Source organism: Macaca nemestrina (assembly GCF_043159975.1).
Source record: "Macaca nemestrina isolate mMacNem1 chromosome 14 unlocalized genomic scaffold, mMacNem.hap1 SUPER_14_unloc_1, whole genome shotgun sequence".
NCBI classification, from domain to species: Eukaryota; Metazoa; Chordata; class Mammalia; order Primates; family Cercopithecidae; genus Macaca; species Macaca nemestrina.
The window spans coordinates 497772-510933 of NW_027257577.1; the positions used below are offsets into that span (position 1 = coordinate 497772).

Genomic DNA, 13162 nt, shown 5'->3' on the forward strand with positions numbered 1-13162 from the left:
TCTGGACACGTGATCAGAAATTTAACATTGGTATATCTAACTCTGACATTTTTCACAAAATGGTTTTTTAAAATGAGGTAATAGAGACAAAATATAATACAACCATATGTATTATATGCCAAAATATGCTTCACTGGCATCAAGTAGACTCACCTTGAAATACAATCTAGGACAACCTCCATTTTCAGAATATTTTCTTTTCCAGAGTGAAACTCTCCCACCAAAAACCAAGAACATCACAGGTTTTTGCCTCCAACAAACCGACAGAAAGCCAATACATTTATTCTACCACTGTGAAATGGACTGCGGTGCAACACATACGTGTGAAACCCGACACGTGGCATCGCCGTGAGCCAAATGGGGACTCGTGGTGCAAGCAACCCTCCCCACGTGTTAGCGTGCGTGAGATTCACTTGGCAGAATTTGACTAGGTGCGTGTTGGTAGAGTGGGGCTGAGGTTCTCTTGCCCCTGTGGATGTTTAAGAAGTCACAGGTCCTGCGAAGACCTGTGGTCCCTTCAATCAACTCTGTTTCGGAGACATAATGACTTGGATTGCTGACAAGTCAAGAAATTTTCAAGCCTTGGAAAATCAGTTACACACAAACACGGAATGAAAGTCAAAAGAGAGTACGTCATCTTTTTTGAGAATTTTATTCACGTCAAAACAAATTAAACACACCTATTTCTAATGGCATTCCAGAGCCCAATTTTCGAGGCTGAGGAAACACCCCAAGAACGCATTGCGCAGAACGCTTCACAGCGTCCAAAACACTGCTGTCAGGGCGGGGCACAGCTGAAGGCCTGCATCTCTCAGGGTTCCCTAACTGTTCCCTGATTCAGTCATCTAGAGAGCAAACACACAGTCATTCCCCGGTTTCCTACTGACATCACAGCGGAAGTCTGAATCCCGCGCGTCACCGTCACCCAGTTTCTGAGGCAACGAATCACTAGCACAGAAGCTTCTGGTGGCGGGTTTCCGGAGATCCCGGCGAACTACAATGTCCCTCACCAGAATTTGATGAGGCAGAGTCTCTGCATCTGGTCCCTGCCTGGCCTGGGCTCCAACATCCACAGAAGCACCCCAGCCGGGGAGCTTGGGAGTCACCACACACAGTCTGCTTTCTGCTCTGTGCTCCTCAGTCCCACAGACCCCTCCAAATCACGGGAGCTGGACGCAATGGAGCCCCGGCCACCTGTAGTCTCACTCCAGGTCAGAATCGCTGTTCTCTGAGGAGGAGGAAACCTGAAGGTACTCATAGAGGACACTCAGGGGGACAGCAACACAAGGAGCCTCAGACTTCTCTGAGACATGAGGGCTGTGAGCGAGGAAGGCTCCCGGCTTCTCAGGAGAGGGAAATGAGGGAGCTGTCAGGAGGCTGGAGCTCCACCATCCGTTTTCCAGTCTCCAGAAGAGCATTCTGAGAGGCTGGGCCCCATCGTGGCTGGCCGCTGGGTGATGGGACATGGTGCAGGCATGGGCAGTAGGCAGGCAAGGTCTGCTGTGCAGAGGCTGCCGGTTGGTGCTGGGCACCTGGGCGGGTGTCCCCCTGCTCATCTGGGGAGACGGACTTGGTCTGAGTTCGGTTGCAGATGGCGGAGGTTGGAGAGTGTCCGGGACCCCCAGTTCACCTCCCTGGAGGGCATTTTCGGGCATCTGGAAGGAACCCATTCTCGGTTTCTTGGGGAAGTTCAGGCAAGCCTGAGTCGGAGTCTGGGCAGCTCTCTTGGCTCCTGGCCTGAAACTGAGATTGGAGCCGAGGCCCAAGCTGTGTGTGTCGGCTGGTGGGCAGGGTTGTGAGGTCACCGCAGCACGTTTGTCTTGTGCCTGGGGGCTGATGACCCGGATCAGGCCGTGGGGCTTGGAGGCAGCCTGGGGAACTTCTCGACTGCCACCCTGAGGCCTGCTGTGTGTCGGCTTCACCACGACGAGAGGCTCCGGGCCCTGCTGCCTGACTCCAGGCTGAGGGATGTCGGCCACAGCCCCTGTCTGTCGTTCCTTTGGTCGGAGACTTGACGAGGAGCTCGGACTGGCTTTTCTGAGGGGAGACAGTGAAGCCAAGACGGATACCGTGTCAGACATTTTCGTAGCTGAGCCATCAGTGAGGGCAGGGTCCACGCGTGGCCTCTTATTGGTTGTGTGGACCGGCATTGGCCTGCTTACAACCTGAAAGAAAGGAGACCACACACGTTAGAAGTTCGTCAGCATCGAGCCAATATGGAAATCAACCACATCCAAAGACAAGGTGCACACAGCAGGAAATTCTTAATACAGTATGGACAGGCGGTCCTTGGAAGTAGGGACAGATCCTTAACGTGAGTGCTGATCGGGACAAGACCCATGAAAAATGCACTCTTGAGCTATGATCTAAGAATACCATTTTTCTAAAGACTGTGTCTTGGGCATTCACTGGATCAAAGTGCCTCCACTCAGCCTTCCATGAAGTGGGACGGACTAATGCCCTTCTGAAGGCAGGTTGGTGGCTCAAGGGTTCCCAGGACGCCTTTTCTGAAAACATGCATGTTCCTAGGGTGAGCCTCCTCCATGTTTGGGGCCCCTGAGGGACTAATTTCCTCACGCCGCTAGGAAGACGTTGTTGGCAGGCTTGCCATCATTGCACAGAAAGAAAGCAACAGGAAATATGGCATCTTCAGATGCCTTCACCTGGAATCAAATGGACCTGGAAGGATCGTGGAGTCCCTGACCCCAAGAAGGCAGGGAAGAAGGGTTCCCCGATCCCCTCACACACACGAGAACCTGAAAGAAAATCAACCAGAGTGACCTAGTGGAGCAAACAACAGGGACCCATGGTGACACTCACCCTCAGATAAATCCAAGATTCCATGGATTCTTTTCGATTTGGCAGCGGCTTCTCCAAAGGTTTCCCAGAAAACGTCTGGAAGGGAGCCTTCCTCTGCGGGTCTTGTTGCCTGCAGAAGAGAAAAAGTTCAGGCCATGTATCCGGTTTTCCCCAGGAGACAGGAAGAATTCAGTCTCTGGCCCAGTCCTGTTCTGTGTTTTGTGATAAATAAATGGAACTCTTATGCCCTTTCCACCTCTGCACCTTCCCTCATGTGCCAACCTTCCCATCCTCCCAGTGGCCTTCTTGGCTTCCCAAGTAAGGACCAGTATTTGGATTCCGTTGCTTTCCCCCCTGTCATGGGGAACCTGCACGAAGCTTCCCCACCTGACATCGTCCTCCCGCAGCTCGATATCAGGAACAAGTCTGTTAATTATCATTATTATTAAATATAATTGAAATTAATAGGAATCATCGATAATAATAATCACAATAAAGATAGTAAAAATTAATACTGATTAAAAATGTTAATGATTAGTATTAATAATTAATAGCAATATCACTGTTAGTAATTAAATAATGATATCAGCAATTAATGTTACTTAAGTCAATACTAAGTGATGTTGGTTATAAAATAATGATTAATTTTATGAACTACTAGCATTGCTAAGTGACATTAATATTAATAATTAATTTTAAGCATGCATAATCGTATATTTAAAATAATTATCCATAATTAGTAATGGTATCCTATTAATTATTAATATCATCAATAATTGTTAAAATCAGTCATTGATGTTTAATAATTAATCATATTATTACTCTTAATACTGCAGTGTGTATACAGCTACCTGTGATGTCTTTCCTAATATCAGAGAGGGAGAGCATGGTTTTAGTTTTAATATCACAATAAGTGTACACTCACCCTGTGATGCTACACTAATATTCAGTGTAGTAGAGTATGACATGACTCCCAACATAGCAATGAATAGATAGCCACCCGGTGATATAGCTCCTAATATTCACGGAATATGCGTATGATATTACTCCCAGTATCGCAGGGAGGGTACAGCTCTTCTGTGTTATGATTCTTAATATCCGGAGGGGGAGAGGATGATAATAATTCCAGTGTTGCAGGCTGTGTTCACCGGCCCTGTGACATTGTTATTAATATCTTGGAAGGGAGAGGATATTACTCCCAATGTGGCAGGGGGTGTACATCCACCCTGTGATATTCTTCTTTATATTCCAAGGCCGAGAGGTTGATATTACTCCTAGTATCACAGACACTGTATACCCCCATGTTTTTAATCCCTGTGATATTGGGAGTAGTATCATCCTCTCCCTGGTGGAAATTAGGAACAGTATCACCAGGGGCGTGTACACTCCATGCGATATTGAAAGTAATATCATCCTCTCCCATCCTGGATCATAGGAACAACATCACTGGGGGGTGTACACTTTCTGTGATATTGGGAGTAACATCATCATCTGTGCCTTGGATTATTAAGGACAATATCACGGGTGGACATGTGTACATCTTCTGCAATATTGGGAATAATATTATCCTCTCTCCCCCTGCATACTAGGAAAGATATCACAGAGTGGGTGTTCACCTCCTGTGATATGGGCATTAAAACCATCTTCTCCTATTCTGGATATCAGGAAGAGTATCACACGGAGGTGTACAGTGTCTGCGATACTGGGAGTAATATCAACCTCTCGGCCTTGGAATATTAAGAAGAATATCACAGGGTGGATGTACATCCTCTGCCATATTGGAAGTAATATCAGCCTCTCCTCTCCATGGATATTAGGAACAATATCCCAGGCTGAGTGTACGCCTCCTGCTCTACGGGGAGTCATATCATCCTCTCCCTTCCAGGATATAAATAACAATATCACAGGGCGGGTGAACACAGCCTGCGATACTGGAATTATTATCATCCTTTCCCCTTCTGGATACTAGGAACCATATCACAGAAGAGCTGTACCCTCCCTGCGATATTGGGAGTAATATCATAGGCTTCTTCCGTGAATATTAAGAGCAATATCACTGGGTGGCTTTCCATTCATTGCTATGTTGGGAGTCATGTCATACTCTACCCCCTAGATATTAGCATCAGTGGCACAGGGTGAGTGCACACCTACTATGATATTAAAACTAAAATCATGCTCTCCGTCCCTGGATATTAGGAACAACATCACAGGTAGGTGTACACCCCCTGCAGTATTAGGAGTAATAATATGATTAATTATTAAACATCTATGTCGATTTTAATAATTATCAATGACACTATTAATAGGATACCATTATTAATTATGGATAATTATTTTAAATATATGATTATGGACGCTTGAAAATAATTAGTAATATTAATGTCATTTAACAATATTATTAGTTCTTAATATTAATTATTATTTTATTACCTACATCACTTAGTATTGATTTAAGTAACATTAATTGCTGACATCATTTTATTGTTAATAGTGATATTATGATGGTTATACTAATCGTTAATATTTTTTACCAGTATTAATTTATACTATATTGTGATTATTAATATCGATGATTGCTATTAAATTTTACTATATTTATTAATATTAATAATTAATAGACTTGTTCCTGATATCCAGCTGGGAGAGGATGATATTATTCCCAATATTGAAGAAAGTGTACACCCCTCTATGATGTTATTCCTAATAGCCAGGGGATAGAGGATGACATTATTGAAACTATCACAGTGGGTGTCCATCCCTTCAGTATCTTGTTCCTTATATTCTGAGTGAGAGAGGATGATATGACTCCCAATATCACAAGAAGTGTACAACCGCCTGTAATATAGTTCCTAACATCTAGGTGGGGAGAGGATGATATTACTGACCATATCACAGGAGTGGTGAAGACCCTTCAATATTTTGCCTATGATCCTGAGGGGAGAGGATGATATTACTCCCAATATCAAAGAAGGCGTACACCCCCTGTGACACTACGCCCAATATCCACTTTGGGAGATGATGACATTACGCCCAATATCCCAGGGGATGTACACCAACCTTGGGATATTGTTCCTTATATCGAGAGGGGGAGAAGATGCTATTGCTCCCAATAACGCAGGGGCTGGGGCTGTACACCCCTCCTGTGTTATTGTTCTCAATATCCGGAAGAGAGGATGATACTACACCCAATATCGCAGGGGGTGTACACCCACCCAGTGATGTTGTTCTTAATGTACTCCACATCCCACCACCAGGGATATCATTCCTAATATCCAGGGGAAGAGAGGATAACATTATGCCCAATATCGCAGGGGAGTATACACACCCTCTGTGATGTTGTTTCTAGTATCCAAAGGTAGATACGATGATGTTACTGGCCATATCGCAGGGGGTGTACACCCTTTTGTGATATTGTTTTTGACATTCAGTGGGGGAGAGGATAACATTAATCCCAATATCGCAGAAGGCATACAGACCCCTGTTATGTAGTTCCTAATGTACAGGGGAAAGGGAAGAATATTACTCTCAACATTGCAGGACGTGTAACCACCCTGCCCCCCGTATATTGTTCCTAATATGCAGCGAGGTGGAGGCTGAGAGTACTACCAATATCCCAGAAGGTGCACACACACCTGTGATATAGTTCCTAATATCTAGCGGGAAAGAGGCTGATTTTACTTTCAATATTGCAGAGGGTGTACACCGCCCCCAGCGCCGGGGTATCATTCCTAATATGCAGACGGGAAGAAGATGATATGGCTGACAATATCGAAGGGGGTGGACACCTCTTGTCTGATATGGTTCCTCATATCCAGGGGGTAAGTGGTTGATATTACTCCCAATAAAGTAGGAACCGTACAGCCACCCTGGGATTTTGTCCTCAATAACAACAGGGGAGAGGTGATATTACTACCAACATTGCAAGGGGTGTACACCCTCCTGTGATATTGTTTCTCATATCCAGGAAAGGAGAAGATGGTATTAGTACCAATATTGAAGGGATGGACACACCCCATGGAATATTGTTCTAAAGTTACAGGTTGAAAGAGGATGAGATTCCATCCAATATAACAAGGAGTGTACACCCCACCTGTGATATGAGTAGTAAAACCTAGAAGAAGAGAGAATGACATTGCTTCCAAAAACACACAGATTGTACACCCACCCTGTGATATTGTTCCTGTCATCTAAAGGAAGAGATGATGATACTACTCCCACTACCGGAGAAGGTACACACCCGCTGTGATATTGTTCCTCATGACTTGTGGGGGAGAGCATGATATTACTTCCAGTATGACAGTGGCTTGACACCCAGTCTGTGATACTGCTCCTAATTTCCAGTAGGTAAAGTATGATGTTCCAGCCAAGAAGTAGTGGCTATACAGCCACCCTGTGATATTTCTCCAAATATTCAGGGAAACACAGGACGACATTATCCCAAATCTCCCAAAAAGTGTACACTCATTGTGTGATATGGTTCCTAATATCCGGAGGTGCAGAGGATGGTATTCATTCTCCTATCGCAGGCTGTTTACACACAACCTTTGAAATTGTTCGTAATATCCTGAAAAAAAGAGACTGCTAAGAATGGACACACATTGCAGGGGGGAGAAATTGGCTATTACGATCCACATCGCAGGGAATGAGGCACTCCCCACGATATGGGGAGTACTAGCATCCCCCTCTCCCCACTGGCTATTACGATCCACATCGCAGGGCAGTTCAGGACACCAGCCCTGCCCCAAACTTGACCCAGACATTGAGTGTCATGGGACCACCTCAGGGTGGGTGGAAGCTCAGCTCTAAGGTATCCTTGCTGCCAAAGACCAACAGTTCCTACTAGTTTCAATCTGGCCACAGGGTCTCTGTTGGTGAGACAGGTGACTATGAGGCAGACACCCTGAAATCTAGCACGACAGAGCTCAACGCCCCATGAGAGGCACCATAACACACAGACTTTGCAGACATACTAGCGAAGGCCACAGCAGGCCCTGAGTGAGGAACAAACTGACCAAGATCCTGGGGTTCTGCCACACAACCCTTAAACCAGGGACTGGAAACTGTTTCCCTAAAGAGCTAGGAGTCGGTATTTTCAGCTTTGCCAACTGACCTTTGCCTCAAGGATGCAACTCTGCCATGGCTGCACGACAGCAGCCTTCTGCAGGTGGCCTGTGAAGAGATGGGCATGACTGCACCCCCATCAAACTTTACTTATGGACATGGAAACTTCTCAGTGTCATGAAGTGTTATTTTTTTGTTTGTTCAACCAGTTGGAAATGTAAAATCCATTCTCGATTCACAGGCGACAAGAGCAGGCAGGGACAGGCCGCCCCTTGCCGACCTCTGGAATGAGCTTACAGAAGGAAATGACAGGCTGGGCCAGCGCGGCCTCCTCACAGCAGATTCGCTGCAGGAGGGTCCTTCGTAGCAACCACTTCTCATCCTTCGTCTTGGCTTCAAGTGCAGTTCAGGTGGAGAAAGAGAGAACAGAACCGGCCTCAGCAAGAAGAGGGGAGATGCAGGGTCAAGCAGCCGTGTGGATCCATCACACTCAACATTCACACCAAGCGGAGCACAGGCAGGACCAGCCTGGTGGGGGGAGAAGTGAAGGCTCTCTGGGGTGGGGGACCTCTGGGTGGGCAAGATTCTCTACCTAAAACTCAAATAGAAGATCTACACAGCAGTAGTTCCAGAAAACACACACTAACAAAAAGGCCAAAATAAAAATAGGACACCAAGTTTGGACAACCGGGTCTCACAAGCCAGTAGGTAAGAAAGCCCAGAAGGGCCCACCAGAGGTGCTGGGGGTGGGTTCCTGCCTGCAGGGGGCCTGGGACACCCCATTCCCACAGATGAGGACCCAAGCTTTGGGGAGGAAGCTGTCAGAGTCACCCAATGAGCTGCTCAGAGCTGGAGCCACAGAGCAGGTGAGGAGCCCTGGCCACGTCCCCATGTGCACTGAGGAGCTGGGGTGGGGGCATACCCCCAGGGGCCGATGCAAGCAGTGGACCGCGGGCCCTCCTCCTTCCCAGAGGATGCTCGGCTCCCAAGGGACCACCAAGGCCTGGAACCCAGGGACACACCACCTGACCATCATGCCCAGGCCTCCTGGACAAGGCAATGTCCAGTACAGGCAGGCAGTCTGGACTTGGGGCCAGTACAGGGGTGGATGGTCCTGCTAGGCAGGCAGGCCTCCTTCTCCCTACCAGCTGGGCTGATTGCACTGTAGTTTCGGTTCTGGCAACATATTGTTGCCCAACTTGGCCACACCAGTCCCTGGCTCCCTGGCTAGGCCCAGTGCTGTCCAACCTACCTACACAGGCCCCACACACCCAGTGCCCACCAGGCTCTGTCAGCCAGGAGGACCCATGCTCATCCCCTGAGGTATCCGTGGGAGCCTGCATCCCACAGGGACACACAGCTCAGGGCCAACCTTTATGGGGGCCTCTTGGTTGTGGTGGTAGGTGTTGGGCGTAATTGACCTCCAGCCCTCCCATCCTGTACACTGTGTTTTATGGGGATCATTCAGTCCTGGGAGCTTCCTGGGGACCCCAGAAGGAAGAGAACAGGGTGGTCATGGCAGCCTCAGCCCCAGGCTCTGGGCCAGAAGTTGATAACGACCAATTGAGAGCAACCACTGAATTCGATCCTCTTACACATACCCGCGAAGTTGGCGAAGAACTGAATGTCGACCATTGTATGGTTATCCAGCTTTTGAAGCCAATTGGAAAGCTGAAAAATCTTGATAAGCGGGTGCCTCATGAGCTGACCAAATATTTTAAAAATCATCCTTTTGAAGTGTCATCTTCTCTTCTATGAAACAACATTGAACCATTTCTGGATCAGATTGTGACATGCCACGAAAAGTGGATTTCGCCGGGCGCGGTGGCTCACGCCTGTAATCCCAGCACTTTGGGAGGCCGAGGCGGGCGGATCACAAGGTCAGGAGATCGAGACCACGGTGAAACCCCGTCTCTACTAAAAATACAAAAAATTAGCCGGGCGCGGTTGTGGGCGCCTGTAGTCCCAGCTACTCGGGAGGCTGAGGCAGGAGAATGGCGTGAACCCGGGAGGCGGAGCTTGCAGTGAGCCGAGATCGCGCCACTGCACTCCAGCCTGGGCGACAGAGCGAGACTCCGTCTCAAAAAAAAAAAAAAAAAAAAAAAAAGAAAAGTGGATTTCATCCAACAGCCAGCTCACTGGTTGGACTGAGAAGAAGCTCCAAACCACTTCCCAAAGTCAAACTTGTACCAAAAAAAGGTCATGGTCACGGTTTGGTGGTCAGCTGCCGGTCTTCTGATCCACTACACTTTTTGAATCCTGGTGAAATCATTACATCTGAGAAATATGCCAAGTTAATCGATGAGATGCATGGAAAACTGCAGCACCTGGAGCTGGCACTGGTCAATATGAAAGGACCGGTTCTCCACAACGCGTGACCACATGTCATACAACCAGGACTTCAAAAGTTGAATAAACTGGGCTGTGAAGTTTTGTCTCATCTGCGATATTCATCTGACCTCTCGCCAACCAACTACCACTTCTTTAAGCATCTTGACAACTTTTTGCAGGGAAAACACTTACACAACCAGCAGGGTGCAGAAAATGCTTTCCAAGAGTTCATCGAACCCTGAAAGCATGGAATAAACAAGTTTATTTCTCTTTGGCAAAAATGTGTTCAATGTAATGGTTTCTTTTCTTTTCTTTTTCTTTTTTTTTTTAAAGACCTAGTCTCACTCTGTCGCCCAGGCCAGAGTGCAAAGGTGCAATCTCAGCTCACTGTAACCTCTGCCTCCTGGGTTCAAGAGATTCTCCTGCCTCAGCCTCTTGAGTAGCTGGGATTACAGGCACATGCCACCGCGCCCGGTTACTTTTTGTATTTTTAGTAGAGAGGGGATTTCACCATGTTGGTCAGGCTGGTCTAAAACTCCTGACCTCCTGATCCGCCCGCCTCAGCCTCCCAAATTGCTGGGATTACAGGCGTGAGCCACTGTGCCCAGTCCATTGTAATGGGTTCTATTTTGATTAATAAAGATATGTTGCAGTCTAATTATAAAAATTTTAAATTCACGGTCCAAAACCACAATTACTTTGGCACCAACCTAATAATAGAAGAATTAAAAGAGGCCTTTATATTAGAAAGCCCATGGATGATAAAATAATAAAGAATATTACAATTTCCATAACCGCAAAGTTATAACTTAGACCAACTGAATGAATTAAAAGACACAACCTATTGATACTAAAACACAGGAGAAATAGGTCATCTAAATATATTGATATCTATTTTAAAAATGGAATCAGTACCTAATAACCTTACAGAAAACCTATGTATTCCAAAATCCTGACATTCTGTCATGTTGTTCTAACTGGTGGGATTCGGGGATTTCCATTTTGATAAGAACATAGGTGAGTCGCACACACTTACTTTTACTGCTCATTGGTCAGGAAACCTATGTCCACTATAGGATACTGCAGAGTGATGCGTTTTGGAGAATTTAGGCAAGATAATATTATTTACAGAGTTAAAGGAAGGCAATCTGTTTTATGTACAGTAATTCCTCATAATATCACAGTGGATACCATATTTAAACTTTGGGGTATCCCCAGGTATAATTCTTATTTGAGCCACATGTGAATTTCAGACACGGAGGCTGCCCAACTTTGGTGGCTTTCAACAGATGTGGAAGTTAATTCACAACCTACTTTGTGGAGGCATAAAATTCAATGAGCACTCATTTAGCATTTTATTTGAAATATTATTTTTGTAAACTTTGTATTTCCAATTAGGTGAAATTTTAAACCTGTTTCAGTTCTTATCCACTTTTTTTTTTCCCCCTGAGACGGAGTCTTGCCCTCTCACCCAGACTGGAGTGCAGTGCATGGTCTTGACTCACTTCAACCTCCGCCTCCCAAGTTCCAGCAATTCTCCTGCATCAGCCTCCCAAGTGACTGGAATTACAGGTGCCCACCACCATGCATGGCTACTTTTTGTATTTTTAATAGAGATGTGGCTTCCCCATGTTGGTCAGGCTGGTCTTGAACCCCTGACCTTGTGATCTGCCCCCCTCAGCCTCCCAGAGTACTCGGATTACAGGCCTGAGCCACCGTGCTTGGCCTCTCCAATCTTTTTAGGCAGAGGGGAGCAAGGTTTGCTTTAAGTTAGGAGGGACTCCTGTGTACACAATCCATTTGTGTAAATTTCTTCTTTCAGAGTTCTTCAAATCAGCATCACCATTGTTAAAGGCCTCCCACATGGTAATAATTGTGCTACAGGGTTTTACGAACATGAAGTTTATGTTTGGCTGAATTAACCTCCTTGCTGTGGCACAAGGGGGCCATAGGTGTTTTCACCAATTATGAAGTGGGTTCACTGTGCAATGGCTACCAACTTTTCTGAGTACAATGAGACCAAACACATTCATACATAAATTCCATGAAGTGAATTTATTACTTACAAATAGCAAACAAAAGACAACAGAAGTCTAGGATTCAATATGAACCGCTACCACAAGATCAGGAAGTCTATCCAGAGCAGATGGATGGAGTTTTGACTGTAAATGCTTCACTTGCACTACAACTGAGGGACCCCAGAAAGCAGCTCATCTTGGGTTTTCTCCTACGATGTGGTTTGCTGGACACAAGCGTTAAAGGCCGTTCTGTTTCAAGCAGGGACTCTAACAGAGCCTGGGCTGTTCTGACCAATGTCACCTGATTATCAGGATATTGCATTCCCAGCATATCATACAGTTATCTTGAGAACTACCAGTAGGAAAGGGAGGAAAATGGCCCTGCACCCTTCAAACTGAAGGATCAGGATATTTGTTGTGACAGAGGCACAGACAGTAGCGACAGAGTGTTCTTGGAGCCATCTACTAGTTCTCTTGACCAGAGCGTGGCACCTGACTGCTTTTCTCTTTCCTTTCAATGGAAACTGTTTCAGAATATTTTGAATATTTTTAATTTCTACATCTACAGAGTTGAGGCACACGATCGCTGGCAGTGTAGACTCTCTGTATAGTTACAGGAAAGAGTTCAGGAGCCCATCAAGCCACATTGGAGGAGACCACCTAATCCTCCAGAGACTGTCACTCCATCTTCCTGGGGTTAGCTCCACATGCAGTAAGGCCATTATGTCTAAGGCCAGCAAGACTTGCAGTCCGAAGATTCAACTTTTGACATGCTGATAAGCAGCAGTGATAAGAAAAGCCCACACACTGGCTAGGAATTTTTCAATGCAAGCAGCTGAGATGCTTCTTCATATGCTTCGATAGTGGCTAATATCAAACTCTTTCTTCCCATTTTCATTACTCATCAGTGACTGAACCATGAGGCACCATGGATGTACACCTGATCAGGAGGG

At 46.2% G+C, this 13162-nt stretch overlaps 1 protein-coding gene across 1 annotated transcript; it reads right to left on the minus strand.

Annotated features, from left to right (window-relative positions):
* Positions 1 to 1202: 1202 nt before the first annotated feature.
* LOC139361171 (protein FAM90A5-like) lies at positions 1203 to 9495 on the minus strand. The gene is made up of 4 exons (XM_071089652.1): positions 9462 to 9495; positions 8559 to 8709; positions 2821 to 2929; positions 1203 to 2165 (listed from the first exon to the last, which is right to left on the minus strand). The coding sequence occupies exons 1-4, from the start codon at positions 9493 to 9495 to the stop codon at positions 1203 to 1205; spliced, it is 1257 nt and encodes a 418-aa protein (XP_070945753.1).
* Between the last annotated feature and the right edge of the window lie 3667 nt (positions 9496 to 13162).

Excerpts from the sequence above, each read along its gene's own strand:
- LOC139361171 (XM_071089652.1), bottom strand. The coding sequence starts at position 9,495 with ATGGTCGACATTCAGTTCTTCGCCAACTTCGCGG. Across the intron at positions 8,710-9,461 it reads GTTCTTCGCCAACTTCGCGG|CTCTGAGCAGCTCATTGGGT; the intron begins GTATGTGTAAGA and ends CTGTGGCTCCAG. Across the intron at positions 2,166-2,820 it reads AATCTTGGATTTATCTGAGG|GTTGTAAGCAGGCCAATGCC; the intron begins GTGAGTGTCACC and ends CCTTTCTTTCAG.